The 16,103-nt window shown below is 42.0% G+C and overlaps 2 protein-coding genes across 7 annotated transcripts in view; one reads left to right on the forward strand and one right to left on the reverse strand.

The window, feature by feature from the left end:
- LOC124272905 (galaxin-like) overlaps positions 1–3,491 on the forward strand; it is a 16,873-nt gene extending 13,382 nt beyond the window's left edge. For all 5 annotated transcript variants that reach the window (XM_046708134.1, XM_046708131.1, XM_046708132.1 and 2 more), the window contains 3 exons: positions 325–494; positions 1,301–1,536; positions 2,614–3,491. In XM_046708134.1, coding sequence (XP_046564090.1) covers positions 325–494; positions 1,301–1,536; positions 2,614–2,950 — 743 coding nt within the window. In that variant the 3' untranslated portion in view covers positions 2,951–3,491. The remainder of the gene's footprint in view (positions 1–324; positions 495–1,300; positions 1,537–2,613) is intronic.
- Positions 1–14,886, reverse strand: part of LOC124272906 (dynein axonemal assembly factor 10-like) — a 20,172-nt gene extending 5,286 nt beyond the window's left edge. Inside the window, exons 1-8 of one of the 2 annotated variants that reach the window (XM_046708136.1) lie at positions 14,546–14,885; positions 13,776–13,876; positions 13,004–13,134; positions 12,201–12,302; positions 11,361–11,476; positions 10,844–10,978; positions 8,847–8,944; positions 7,194–8,122 (exon numbers count right to left, since the gene is read on the reverse strand). In XM_046708136.1, the coding sequence (XP_046564092.1) occupies positions 7,915–8,122; positions 8,847–8,944; positions 10,844–10,978; positions 11,361–11,476; positions 12,201–12,302; positions 13,004–13,134; positions 13,776–13,876; positions 14,546–14,719 (1,065 nt within the window). In that variant the 5' untranslated portion in view covers positions 14,720–14,885 and the 3' untranslated portion in view covers positions 7,194–7,914. Of the gene's footprint in view, positions 1–7,193; positions 8,123–8,846; positions 8,945–10,843; positions 10,979–11,360; positions 11,477–12,200; positions 12,303–13,003; positions 13,135–13,775; positions 13,877–14,545 lie in introns of those variants that run through there. The other variant, XM_046708138.1, reaches the window with a different exon arrangement.
- Positions 14,887–16,103: the final 1,217 nt, after the last annotated feature.

Genomic DNA, 16,103 nt, shown 5'->3' on the forward strand with positions numbered 1-16,103 from the left:
TAAATATTTTCCCAGCGATCAGATTAAGGAGTAAAGCAACATGGTGTAAGCAGGTGTCAGCCATGAGCTTCAGTTGTTAAACATTGAATAAACACCTTCCCCATCACTGGAAATGGAACTATTGCTAACTATCTGACCCAGAAAAATCCATCTTTACACCCAAGTGTTGTCTGTCAGTAACCCGCTAGTGATCAGGTCAAGTAGTCTTAATGATATATGATATACTCGACAATTTTGAGAGTAGACACTTTGTCCTATAGTGTTTTGTCACGTGATCACTGAATGGAGAGGAAAATGCAGTATGGTGTGTCCTCTCTGCTGCAGGCAGTCTCAGTCAACCACTAAGGAAGGGCCAGGACTGTTGTGGTGGTTTCCCAATTGTCAGACACCAGCTGTGCTGTTTTGGAACAACACCAGTCAACATATCATCAACACAGGATGACAGTTGCTGCAGGAAAGACTCCACCATCAGGACGTACAACAGCACACTAAAGGTACCTCATGTCTTGCATACACTCACATACCAATGTACCACCAGGCACCCTACATTGTTTTCTTGATGGCAAGCTTAGGACTGTCATCCCCTGGCACCATTGGACTTTGTGTTCAGTAGAACTGACCATCAGTATCAATATTTCTTTGTATTCCATAGAGCTGTTGCCATAAGAATCCATATGGCTTTATGTTCAATAGGGCTGTTTGCATAAGACTCTCTATGGCTTTGTGTTCAATAGGGCTGTTTCCATAAGACTCTCTATGGCTTTGTGTTCAATAGGGTTGTTGCCATAAGAATCCATATGGCTTTGTGTTCAATAGGGCTGTTTCCATAAGACTCTCTATGGCTTTGTGTTCAATAGGGTTGTTGCCATAAGAATCCATATGGCTATAACTGGTACAACATAACTCCAGAATAGGAAGAGCACTCCCAACAAGTTCCACTATACTGGAGATATTGATATGTTATTGTTGTGCAACCACTATACTGGAGATATTTTATGTTATTGTTGTGCAACCACCATACTGGAGATATTTGTTATTGTTGTGCAACCACTATACTGGATATATTTGTTATTGTTGTGCAACCACTATACTGGAGATATTATGTTATTGTTGTGCAACCACTATACTGGAGATATTATGTTACAGTCGTGCAACCCCTATACTGGAGATATTTTATATGTTACAGTTGTGCAACCACTATACTGGAGATATTTCATGTTACAGTCATGCAACCACTATACTGGAGATATTTTATGTTAGTTGTGCAACCACTATACTGGAGATATTTCATATGCTACAGTCATGCAACCACTATACTGGAGATATTGAGACCAGGATCAGTCCTTTGGACGACACGTGTGAAGGTACTCACTATCTTCCTGACGAGGCTGTATGCTGTGACGGTCAAGTCCACCACTTCCCTCCTGGAGACACTCTCGGTTGTTGCCGCTGGCATAGCAAGCAGACGGTCTACAGTGAGACCAGCCAGATGTGCTGCAAGGGTCACCTCCACAATGTCTCATCCCATGAAGCAGAGTAAGAGACCTTTGTTTGCCATTCCATGGATGATATTGTATCTTTTCACAACTCAGACTGAGCATCCAACATGCATTTACATCATGTATCATGCAGTGTATGTTACAGAAGGCAATATATGTGACCCATTGTAAGCCTCAATGTTGGAAGGTGGAATACAGCCTGCACTGTTTCTTTCACTAGGTCATTTGTAATGCCTTGTGACTTCTTATCATGCAGACCATGAATCAGTATCCAGTTGGCGTAGAATGTGTCTGCCCATTAATAGTCTGCATAGGCGGATCCAGAGGGGTGGGTGTGTGTGTGTGTGTGTGTGTGTGCAAAAGCTGTATCCACCCCTGGTCTGGTGCAGCATTCAAAATAATCGCCGGCCCAGAGGCCCAGCGCCGGTTGTTTTTGTATCGGGCCCTTGTGGCCTTCGGTAAATTATGTCAGGGTTTCTTTTCAACTGGAATCTTTCCCATATCTTTTTCTTTATTAACATTCGGGAATCATCCATGATCCATCATGTTACAATAACTTACAGTTTCATTTCCTGGTATTTCAGCGCTTTGCGCGTAGGAATGTCAACACCAGTCTTTAACAAATACACACCTCGCTGTGTGTCATAGGCTTCGCAAATTGATTTTGTAGAAACAGTGTGAAACTGTGTACACTGTAGTCTATTTTGTTTTTGTTAGTTTGACTTTAACAAAATGGGCCTTCAGATTTCATTCAGGGCCTGTAGATTTTAAATCCTGCAGGCGGCAGCAGGCCCTGATGGCCAACTGGCAAATTAAAGCATTGGAAACACTGGTCTGGTGCCTTCACACAGATGGCAATCTTACACTTAGAACCTCAGGATTAGCTGTAAAGGGCTGCTTCCCAGTCATGCCAGCCTCTACAGATTATGTGTTCAAATCCCTGGCAATCCTACTTGTAGGCTTTGAAACAAGTAATTGTCTATAACATGCACCGTTTTATAACTGAGACACTTTCCCAAGAGGCATAAAACCACTCATGGTCATCAAAAGAACTAATATAGTACTTACTGTAATGATAACCTACCGTACTGACTGATGGTGTTGATGTCTCTAGATGCTGCCGGACCCAGGCCTATAAGCTGTACAGCGGACACAACCCCTGCCTGGCTTGTACCCAGGAGGATGTCCTGCCCCCTCATCAGATGTGCTGTACCAACCAGACATACCACACATGGTATGATGGGGATGCCTGTTGTGGACATGTGCCCTACTTCAGCCAGGAGTACACCTGCTGTAACGGGCAGGTGCGAAGTAGGCAGCAGTCATGTGAGCACACACCAACACGCAGTGCCCAGAACAGCAGCCCCTGCAGCCATGGCTTCCCCCTCATGGTGACCCTGATGGTGGTTGTACGGATGGTCTTCATGCACAGCACACATGCATCACTGTAGAACTAGGGTTGGGACAGCATGAAGCAATACGGGTAACAGTCACACAATCTCAAGTCATTTGGAGACAATCCACTGAGACACTAGTCCCGTTATTTGGAGTGTATTCTTTCTGCAATGTCACATGGTCTGAGGAAAGTCAACTCTGTAGCTGGTGTCTCAGTGTTGCATTTTGTTATTACTCTAAAACATTATGTATTTTTACCAGATAAAGTAACATCAGTTATCTCTTTTTATATTCTTCTGAGTCATAACGGGCATTTAATGGCCGCAAAAACTACTTACAAGTTACTTTCAGAATCAGTGATGTGGTGAAACAAAACATGACTGACCTAGCAATGTGGTCTGACAAAGAGTGACTGACCTAGTGATGTGGTCAGACAGAGAGTGACTGACCTAGTGATGTGGTCTGACAGAGTGACTGACCTAGCAATGTGGTCTGACAAAGAGTGACTGACCTAGTGATGTGGTCTGACAGAGTGACTGACCTAGTGATGTGGTCTGACAAAGAGTGACTGACCTAGTGATGTGGTCAGACAGAGAGTGACTGACCTAGTGATGTGGTCTGACAGAGAGTGACTGACCTAGTGATGTGGTCTGACAGAGTGACTGACCTAGTGATGTGGTCTGACAGAGAGTGACTGACCTAGTGATGTGGTCTGACAGAGAGTGACTGACCTAGTGAGTGACAAAGATGGTCTGACAGAGAGTGACTGACCTAGTGATGTGGTCTGACAGAGAGTGACTGACCTAGTGATGTGGTCTGACAGAGAGTGACTGACCTAGTGATGTGGTCTGACAGAGAGTGACTGACCTAGTGATGTGGTCTGACAGAGAGTGACTGACCTAGTGATGTGGTCTGACAGAGAGTGACTGACCTAGTGATGTGGTCTGACAGAGAGTGACTGACCTAGTGATGTGGTCTGACAGAGAGTGACTGACCTAGTGATGTGGTCCTAGACTGATGACAGAGTGACTGACCTAGTGATGGTCTGACAGAGAGTGACTGACCTAGTGATGTGGTCTGACAGAGAGTGACTGACCTAGTGATGTGGTCTGACAGAGAGTGACTGACCTAGTGATGTGGTCTGACAGAGAGTGACTGACCTAGTGGTCTGACAGGGACTGACAGATGTGGTGACTGACCTAGTGATGTGGTCTGACAGAGTGACTGACCTAGTGATGTGGTCTGACAGAGAGTGACTGACCTAGTGATGTGGTCTGACAGAGAGTGACTGACCTAGTGATGTGGTCTGACAGAGAGTGACTGACCTAGTGATGTGGTCTGACAGAGAGTGACTGACCTAGTGATGTGGTCTGACAGAGAGTGACTGACCTAGTGATGTGGTCTGACAGAGAGTGACTGACTGATGTGGTCTGACAGAGAGTGATGTGGTCTGACAGAGAGTGACTGACCTAGTGATGTGGTCTGACAGAGAGTGACTGACCTAGTGATGTGGTCTGACAGAGAGTGACTGACCTAGTGATGTGGTCTGACAGAGAGTGACTGACAGAGAGTGACTGACCTAGTGATGTGGTCTGACAAAGAGTGACTGACCTAGTGATGTGGTCTCTGACAGAGTGACTGACCTAGTGATGTGGTCTGACAGAGAGTCAGACAGAGAGTGACTGACCTAGTGATGTGGTCTGACAGAGAGTGACTGACCTAGTGATGTGGTCTGACAGAGAGTGACTGACCTAGTGATGTGGTCTGACAGAGAGTGACTGACCTAGTGATGTGGTCTGACAGAGAGTGACTGACCTAGTGATGTGGTCTGACAGAGAGTGACTGACCTAGTGATGTGGTCTGACAGAGAGTGACTGACCTAGTGATGTGGTCTGACAGAGAGTGACTGATGTGGTCTAGTGATGTGGTCTGACAAAGAGTGACTGACCTAGTGATGTGGTCTGACAGAGAGTGACTGACCTAGTGATGTGGTCTGACAGAGAGTGACTGACCTAGTGATGTGGTCTGACAGAGAGTGACTGACCTAGTGATGTGGTCTGACAGAGAGTGACTGACCTAGTGATGTGGTCTGGACAGAGAGTGACTGACCTAGTGATGTGGTCTGACAGAGAGTGACTGACCTAGTGATGTGGTCTGACAGAGAGTGACTGACCTAGTGATGTGGTCTGACAGAGAGTGACTGACCTAGTGATGTGGTCTGACAGAGAGTGACTGACCTAGTGATGTGGTCTGACAGAGAGTGACTGACCTAGTGATGTGGTCTGACAGAGAGTGACTGACCTAGTGATGTGGTCTGACAGAGAGTGACTGACCTAGTGATGTGGTCTGACTGGACAAGAGTGACTGACCTAGTGATGGTCTGACAAAGAGTGACTGACCTAGTGATGTGGTCTGACAGAGAGTGACTGACCTAGTGATGTGGTCTGACAGAGAGTGACTGGACCCAGTGATGTGGTCTGACAGAGTGACTGACCCAGTGATGTGGTCTGACAGAGAGTGACTGACCTCCAGTGATGTGGTCTGACAGACAGAGTGACTGACCTAGTGATGTGGTCTGACAGAGAGTGACTGACCTAGTGATGTGGTCTGACAGAGAGTGACTGACCTAGTGATGTGGTCTGACAGAGAGTGACTGACCTAGTGATGTGGTCTGACAGAGAGTGACTGACCTAGTGATGTGGTCTGACAGAGAGTGACTGACCTAGTGATGTGGTCTGACAGAGAGTGACTGACCTAGTGATGTGGTCTGACAGAGAGTGACTGACCTAGTGATGTGGCTATTCAGTATTAACTATGTGATAATCTGTGTGTACAGAGCTCAAATGTTGATCGCAATTCTGTGATATCTTAAGCATGTGTGTCTGCATGTCCTGATCTGGCACAGTCAAATACATTACTTCTTCCGTGCACACTGCCTCCTGCAAGTCTGTACAGAGGGAAACAGGCTGTCATCAGACACTGACAATCTACTATAATTACATATGAATATGCTGATACTGTCAGATGTTTACAGGTGGCTGAATTGAATTCCCTGTGGTAAAGAAACTGTCCAGGAATTTTCATATAATTCAAAATACAAATTCTCATTTTTAAAAACATTTTCTAAGACTAAAGAATGGAAACCGTCTGTCATAGACACTAACTGACATTCACTGTATACTGTTAGCATGGTACGATGCTGAGGAAATCATTATTGGACTGTAACAGCAGTACGGAAGACTACCAGTTTGGTAATGGTAGATCTACCAGATGTGACACTGTACCAGACATGCTCCAGTAATGTGTATTAGAACTATAAACATGCTTCACTGGTTTTAACTCACAAAATAACGAAAACTATGACTCTTGGATCTATTTGATTACTTCTTGTGTAACTTCCAGCATCCATGTATAACACATGGGTAGGAAATGAGATTTTAAATACTTTGTTAGTTATAACAGCTGATATTCCGGTGGGTTTCTCAATTGTAGCACCATGAGCTCAGCTGGGCAGCACCTGCTAATTACTGCTGAATATGTATTGTGAGGCGTTTCCATTCTATTGTTGCTTAGTGAACATTTTCCACATTTCAACTGCTGACGTATATATTAGAAATGTTTCCATACACATGACCATTATTGTAATCATGAACCGGAGTGACCATAACAGCATTAAAGTTGTGTAATAACAGTTACGTTGAATGTCAAAAAGGTAACATCCGTTAATTTGATGTTGTTGACAAAGGCATAACGATGTACAGATTAAATGTTTCACTAATATATGTATCTGCTGGAACTTGCTGCAATGGTCATGTGATATTGTTTTATACTTTTCATATTATGAATGTCATCAAGTAATAAAAATAATCATGCACTATCATCTTGTGCTTTGCCTTGACATCAATTCTTCATCTTAAATGTCTTAAACTGAATGGATTACCATTCCGTCTTCTGGATTCAAAAATGACAAAAACCAACAGTAGGATTTGGATTCTTGATTTATGACAACTTTAGATGTAGAACCAGATGACTGACAAGGACCACAACTCTGTGATCTCGCTGGACGGACAAACATCAATAGGGGAATTTTTCCCTCATCAATGGTGTTGGAATGTGAACACGGTATATACACATCAAGGGCAAAATGTACAAAAATATGGAAATAACTAGATGTAAAATTGACAGCATTAATTAATGCTTTTACCATATAATGAAATATTTACCCCAGAAATTGATCAAGTTTATCAACAACCCCCAAAGGATACAATTAAGACTGGCCGGATTGCTGATGAGGTGGGTGCTTAACATTTCCCCTCAAACGACACTAGTGTGACCACATGAAATACACTATCAACTCAGTTCAATCAAATCGTTTACTCCTATACGACACCTGTCTTCTTTTTTCTCAGTACAAGTGCGTGAAGCACTCACAAAAGTTTATTTAGAACACAACATTATCAAATATGAAAACAACAGTGATCTTATTGTAGATAACTTAGACATCCTCGAACTCTGAGCGCCACGGCCCGTTTCACAAAGCTCTCGTAGCGCTACGACTATCGTAAGTCAATGTTACAGTATAGTAGGTAGGAATGCTACGAGGAAAGTTACGATATCTTAGGCTTACGAGAGCTTTGTGAAACGTGGCCTAGGTCATCTATTCAGAAGAGTGTACTATTGAGGGAATATTTCTAATCTCTGGCATTCTTTTTATTTTGCGCAAAATTTCCAAGTCAAGGTGACAATTAAACAAAATGAGAATGGCAGTGAAGTTTTAACATTGATTCAAAGACCCACACATATTTTCTTTATACTGGCAATCAGTATTCACCCAGTGTTCACTTGACATGACCTCTATGGAAGTCTATTTAGATCTAGTTGAAGGGAGGTAGCATATTGGAGTTAAGGATCCGCTTTTAATGAGAACTAAATACTCTGTATGTTGTGGGTGATTTAATGCATGCACCATTCTGTGAAGTGTCTCTTAAAAGGATGAACAGGTATTTCATGCGAACTGCTGTTACACTCTGTTGAGCTTGGTAACAATCAACACTCTGAGATTCTGGTCAAATGACGTACACACACAAAGTCCCTCCTTGTCTGGGCTCCAATCAAAGCTGCTGATTGGCTGAGTGGACATTGTGACATTCTGCAACAAGTTGACCGAACCAACTACGCCCATGGCGACACCGTCACTGTCTTCTACTACACGCTTGTCAGGGTAGGAGCTGGAGACAAACACAGCAGAGATTTCAGATGAAGCCTTAATGGACAGTGGACACTGGGTGCCCAAACCTTACACACACAGGACACAGACTGGCTTCACAACAGTGTTGCACATGTTTAACATCTAGTATAAAGCTCATAATCTCTGTCAAACATATTTAAGAAGATCACAACATTAATTTGAATTCCAGTTTGCAGTGTGCAGTCTACTAGCATTCAGGTGTAACAGGTACAAGGGATTCATAAACAATTTAGGGATCAAGTTTGACATTGTAAATACTAGTAAAATACTACTTCATTGACTAAACTGACTATACTGTTCTATGGTCTACTCATGACAGTTGTATGCACTATACTGTTCTATGGTCTACTCATGGCAGTGGTATGCACTATACTGTTCTATGGTCTACTCATGGCAGTGGTATGCACTATACTGTTCTATGGTCTACTCATGGCAGTGGTATGCACTATACTGTTCTATGGTCTACTCATGACTGTGGTATGCACTATACTGTTCTATGGTCTAATCATGGCAGTGGTATGCACTATACTGTTCTATGGTCTACTCATGACAGTGGTATGCACTATACTGTTCTATGGTCTACTCATGGCAGTGGTATGCACTATACTGTTCTATGGTCTACTCATGACAGTGGTATGCACTATGCTGTTCTATGGTCTACTCATGGCAGTGGTATGCACTATACTGTTCTATGGTCTACTCACTATTTCCATAAGTTGAGGGAGCCATTGCCCCCGCCTGTCATGAAGATATCTCGGTTCTGGGGCAGATGCCGTGCCAGCCACACTGTTGACTTGTGTGCCTAACAACAAACATGTCAACATAGTTTAGAGAAAGGTACCACCAAATGTGAGGTGTGTAACACTAAATATCCCTTTATGTTTCCTGCATAACATTTTTCATACACTTAGAAAATCTACTTTTCACACTGCGGCCAAATTTTCAATTTTGAACATACATCCTTTGAAAACAAAAGAACTTCCTGGCAATAAGATGGCAGAACAACAGACCACCATTAAAACACCCTGACATTTACAAACAACTAGCATTAATGGAATCGGTGTCAGTTTCCCTTTTTATTACAAAGGTCATCCAGACACCTTTGTTTGTTGGCAGCTTTCTGTCTCACAGGTAATTTCTCCGACACATCATGCTGTACTTTCTCCGACACACCACCCTGTACTTTCTCTGACACACGACCCTGTACTTCCTCTGATACACCACCCTGTACTTCCTCTGATAAATCACCCTGTACTTCCTTTCTCCGACACACCATCCTGTACTTACTTCCTCTGACACACCTCTCTGTACTTCCTCTGATACACCACCCTGCACTAACTTCCTGATACACCACCCAGTACTTACTTCCTCTGACACACCACCCTGTACTCACTTCCTCTGACACACCACCCTGTACTTACTTCCTCCGACACACCATCCTGTACTTACTTCCTCTGATACACCACCCCATACTTCCTCTGACACACCACCCTGTACTAACTTCCTCTGATACACCACCCTGTACTTACTTCCTCTGACACACCATCCTGTACTTACTTCCTCTGATACACCACCTTGTACTTCCTCTGATACACCACCCTGTACTTATTTCCTCTGACACACCATCCTGTACTTACTTCCTCTGATACACCACCTTGTACTTCCTCTGATACACCACCCTGTACTTACTTCCTCTGACAAACCACCCTGTACTTACTTTCTCTGAAACACCACCCTGTACTTACTTTCTCTGACAAACCACCCTGTACTTAATTCCTCTGACACACCACCCTGTACTTCCTCTGATAAATCACCCTGTACTTCCTTTCTCCGACACACCATCCTGTACTTACTTCCTCTGACACACCTCTCTGTACTTCCTCTGATACACCACCCTGCACTAACTTCCTGATACACCACCCAGTACTTACTTCCTCTGACACACCACCCTGTACTCACTTCCTCTGACACACCACCCTGTACTTACTTCCTCCGACACACCATCCTGTACTTACTTCCTCTGATACACCACCCCATACTTCCTCTGACACACCACCCTGTACTAACTTCCTCTGATACACCACCCTGTACTTACTTCCTCTGACACACCATCCTGTACTTACTTCCTCTGATACACCACCTTGTACTTCCTCTGATACACCACCCTGTACTTATTTCCTCTGACACACCATCCTGTACTTACTTCCTCTGATACACCACCTTGTACTTCCTCTGATACACCACCCTGTACTTACTTCCTCTGACACACCATCCTGTACTTACTTCCTCCGATACACCACCTTGTACTTACTTCCTCTGACACACCATCCTGTACTTACTCCCTCTGATACACCACCTTGTACTTCCTCTGATACACCACCCTGTACTTACTTCCTCTGACACACCACCCTTACTTCCTCCTGTACTTACTTTCTCTGACAAACCACCCTGTACTTACTTTCTCTGACACACCACCCTGTACTTACTTTCTCTGACACCACCCCACTTTCTTTCCTCTGACACAATCTCTTAATTCCTCTGACACACCACCCTGTACTTACTTTCTCTGACAAACCACCCTGTACTTACTTTCTCTGAAACACCACCCTGTACTTACTTTCTCTGACAAACCACCCTGTACTTAATTCCTCTGACACACCACCCTGTACTTACTTTCTCTGACAAACCACCCTGTACTTACTTTCTCTGATAAACCTGTGAAGCCCTTCTTGGGATGCTGCGTCCTCATATCAAACACATGGAACTTGGCCTCCAGGGTGGTAACTGCCAGCTTGTTCATGTTGATGTCTTTCCTGTCAAACTCCAGACCACACACCTGACCACACACACCAGGACATTATAGCCTTTATAAGGTAAGATCATTATGTAAGTACATCAAGCTAGGTGACTCTTGAACTAACAGGGTTTATATAATCAATTCCTGATCAATGGTATCAACTCAAATACATAAAATAAGTAACCTGGTTATTTGTTGGTAATAATGCTTATGGAGATGAGGTGTAGATGTATCGAGTGTCAGTGACCAGGCCCACCACTGGCTGCTAGTTTCACAAGACTAACCAGGGTAGTAGGTTCACCACACCCCATGCTTATGTTAAAAGCTAGTGGTGGTATTTCTATCTTCTATGTGTGACCATAGCTAGCAGGGATACTAGTGTTCAAACTACAGAAAAAACCTTTTTAACATAAACACTCACTCCATTCTTGATGTTTGTTTCCCATTTCAGTGCCATGTTCCTCAGGTCGAACAGCTTGACATCCCCATTGTCATATCCAGCACACACACATCTCTCCTGGGCGTTGAACGCATTACCTACACACATGCAACACACCATTTGTAAAGCAGCATGCACATGGCATCATAGGAACATATTAACATGTCAAGGCTTTCAAGAAATGAGATTTCTTCCTGCAAGTTCTACAATGTTGTTTCATATCTGTCTGTTATTACAGTGCCTACAAAGATTCACAATAGGAATAAAGCTTCATTTCAAATTCTGACAATTAAACAATGTACAAATGACATCTGTGTCACTCCAGTAAATACTTGGGTCCACTACCAAATACCTCAGGCAGCAATGGAGAAGTGATGTCATGTGATTTTACTGTAAACCATGAAACATCAGATCCACGTGTATCAAGTTTGAGTTTCTGATTTATCAGACATGTTTTACTCTGTATAATGGAAATAAGGAACACTTTGACTTGAAGACAAAAGCACACATCTGAACAGGGTATTAAGTTTGTCATTAGTTTGAGTCACATACAAAAACCAAGTCCTAATAGAGGCATCTAACAGGGTTGGGTGGTCAGATTTGCTGACTTGGTTGACGCATGTCATTATATCCCCATTACATAGATCGATGTTCATGCTGTTGATCAATGGATTGTCTGGTCCAGTCTCAATTATTTACAGACCGCCGCCACATAGCTGGAATATTGCTGAGTGCAGCGTTAAACAACAACCAAACCAACCTACAGATTTGTGCCCGTGACGGATGAGTGAGGGATGGTACAAGGGAGACAACTCCACCTACCAAAAGCCACACTCCAACAGTCTCTCTTAGTCTCTCCTTCCCCTGGCTCAATTGTTGCCACTGGGTCATTCTTCTGGCGGGGATCCCAAACTTTCACAGACCCTACAACAAAGTAATCAAGGTTAACAAAGATTGCAACAAGATGTTCAAGGCTGACAGATCCCATAACATATTCACAGGCCCTATTAGACATTCAAGGTTCACAGGCACCAGAAGATGTTCAAGGTTCACAGGCCCTACAAGAAGTTCAACACTAAAACATGATGTTCAACATGTTCAAGATTCACAGGCCCATTATTCATTGTTCTAAATCATAAACAAACCAAGCTGTTTCTTCATAACACACAAATTCACTTGTCATTCATAAATGGTTGATTTTCATGTGTCTCAATATTACCATTAATTTCAGTTCTAGTCAAATTTTACCACAACACTGAGAACCAAATGTTTAGTTTTATGTATTTACATTAAAGTCCCCATGCTCATTGGTGTTGTAAATTTGTCAGTAAAACGACAAAATGAAAAACCAAAAATGCATGAGAACCATCCAAACCATCCTTCCATAAACCTACACTAACCTACCTGCCCTTGGTTTTCAGTAACATTTTACCAAAGATTCAAACATCAGGGATTCAAAGGGAAAATGGAAAGGGATTACCTAGAAACCAAAACCACTGCCAGGTTTAAAACACATGAAAACAATGTTTCCATCTCACTTATTGCCTGCACACATAACTAAAGCTGATCTAACAGTATTAGCATGATTAGTATATAAGAGGAATGTCCACTGTATGTTGGCATACCATCTCGACTGCCGGTGACAATCTCTGACGCCCCTTCTCCTATGCCCAGGCCTCCAACACCATCAATACAGTTGATGATCTCCTTATGGGCCTTCACTGAATACACCGGCAGTTCAGTGGAATCAAGATTCCTGAAACATTAGATAACGGAAATCATAAACTGAAACAACAAATGAATGTTGTAGTTATTAGTTAACTATAATAGAAAAGGACCATAATTAGGATATTCCGAGAAACAAGGGCAATAATTAGGAAGAGGAATAAAATCACCCATAACAATCAATCAACAGGTATTGCCAGGCATAGCAGTAACACAGACTTACTTCCTTGCTTGAAAAACAATAATGGTATGTTCACCTGATAACAAGAACTTTTAAGAATTGGAGGAGGGGGGCACAGCACTGCATGATGCATATTTCTAACAGGGGGCCCATATTAGAGAGGGGGTTGAAAACACAAACTGGTTTGTACAGATTATATCCTAATATATCTAGGTTTGCTGGATGTACATGTTCACTGATGAACATACAGTGACACCAAGAATACAGGTTATTATCAGCCAGTGACAGGATTTGCATACAAAGCTGTCTCTAAAGCTACTAGTCCGAATATGGCTCTGCATAATTTTCCATTGATTATATTTTTTATAATATGGACGAATCATGCTAATATTTTGGAGCTTACTACACAGAATAGAATCTGAACAAGTTCTGGACACAGTTGCATGCTGACATGGTACACATATCATAAGATACATGCTGCAATTACTTACCATATCTGCATCTTTCCATCGAAATCACCTGTTGCTAGGAAACGCTGCTGCAGTGTTGATGCTCCAAATGTAGAACATTTAAATGTTTTGGACTTTTCAACCTGGAAAAATTGACAAAATCCTTGATGCAATTGATAAATCAGTTATCATTGCTACTTCCTGTTCAAGAGAGAGAATGTGTATGTGTATGTGTGCGTGCGCTCTGTGTGTGTGTGTGTGTGTGTGCGTGCGTGCATGTTTGTTTATGTTTACCATGGATACTTACTGTTCAAGAGAGAGATGAGAGACGGTGTGTGTGTGTGTGCGTGCGTGCGCGCGCGTACACATACTATCTTTATTTTGTTGTAGTGGAGGTAACAGACATATTCTACATTTATATTTGACTATGAAAGATTTATACCAGATGAATAAATTACCATAGGATAATTTGAAGAAAAAAACCTAGGATGAATATTTAGATCTGCTATTGGGTGCTGCATACTAATAACAGTGATTCATACATTGACTGTGTACAAACTGACAATAGCTACACATTGTTCTTCCCACGGAGACCTTAGTCCATACATGTAAAGAATACGGAGTTAAATTTTAGTTGTCCAGTTCTTTTTTCCACTGACACAATCTAGAACGAATAATGTAGCATTTATGTTTTCGCGAATCACTGCAGGCACATTGAATATATTGTACTCCAATACATGCCATGTGTGTACGCAGAGGCTAAATATGCAAGCTTACGATGTCCTAACTGAAGTTATGTCACTAGATCTTACCTTGTGAACCAGCTGGACATCGCCATGTGAAACTTCATACACCTGTATTGCTCCCGTTCCTCTTGCAAATCCCCCTAGTACCACGAACTTTGCAGAACAAGGAATCCATTTAGCATCGAAAAGTGTGTATTCCAAAGGCTTCTGAATATGAGCAATAATTTGTGGCTTGTCCATGGTGCTTCCTGTTTGGTCTGGCTACTTCTGGTCTACACGTGGGTAAACAACAGTAACTGTTTTGGTTGATAAACCCATTCACATGTCAAAACTTGATTTAGCAGATGATTCGAGAATGGCCGCTACTCTCTTACATCGCGTGACTAACTTAGACCAACAATGTGGCGACTCCTATGGAGGGCCTCTGAACCGCACAAGGAGCTCACAGGGAGCCTTCATTGCTTTTTCCTTGATCGACTATGTATCCGGACACAATAGACTTATCAATACAGCCGACTTATCAACCGTTATATATCCACTACAAACACGTGGAGTCCTCGGTTATAATGTGATTTCGAAAAATAATCAATAATATTGTAAATGTATGTACTTAGAATAACAATTGGCTTCAAATTCACATGTTAATAAAGTTTACTGCAATAAGACAGAGAGGCCTTATATCGGTATAGATCTATATACGATCTATATGCATGATCTCTGAAAAACATCATGGCCCTTCAACGACTCTCTCCTTGAACTCATTTCATTAGAAATCAGTATCTTATTTTAATGACACTGAATCAATATAATTTTCATTTTTATCATTTTTTATTAATAGAATTACCGTTTTCGATCTTACCATTAATCAAATGTATATATTTCAGCATCTACTTATTCACCACGTAATTTACATCAGGGAGACTATATAATGTTGTAGATTATCCCTGTTTACAGCAAGTAATTTAATCATCGGCTCTTATGTCTTCTTACATGATCTGATTTTGATGACTATAGTTTTTCAGTATTGATTAATTACACGATTCTGATCGATATATTTTCTCAAAACTGGTTATAGCAGGGATACTCTACAACCTTATAGAGTCTCCCTGGTTATAGTCTGTTTGCAGCGAAAACGTACCGATGAATTACACTTTAAACAAAAATGTAAATCAAATAAAGTGAAATGAAAATTGCGAATCCTCATAATTTTACCTTGCCAACTACACATTTAAATCTCAGAATTTTATTCAACTGGGGATAAAAATTGTAACACCGAGAACACGTATAGGGTTAGTCTAAGCTAACGCTCATCACGTTCCAACTACTGCGCTTACCCCCTTGTAATACAAACCCATAATAGCGATTTGAATCTATGATCGTTTGTTAAACAACTTTTATCCTAAGTTGAATAAAATTCGGAGATTTACATGTTCTTCATTTCACTTTATTTGATTTACTTTTTTATTTAAAGTGAAATTCATCGGTACGTTTTCACTGCAAACAGACTACAATTACTAGTTCAGCCAGCTAAACGTCGTGTTCCTAACAAAGTATACACCAACGTCGGTGTATACCATGGTAGGAACACGACGTTTAGCTGGCTGAACTAGTTAATTACATGGTA

Source organism: Haliotis rubra, unplaced genomic scaffold, assembly GCF_003918875.1.
Source record: "Haliotis rubra isolate DU_JTF1 unplaced genomic scaffold, ASM391887v1 Scf174, whole genome shotgun sequence".
NCBI classification, from domain to species: Eukaryota; Metazoa; Mollusca; class Gastropoda; order Lepetellida; family Haliotidae; genus Haliotis; species Haliotis rubra.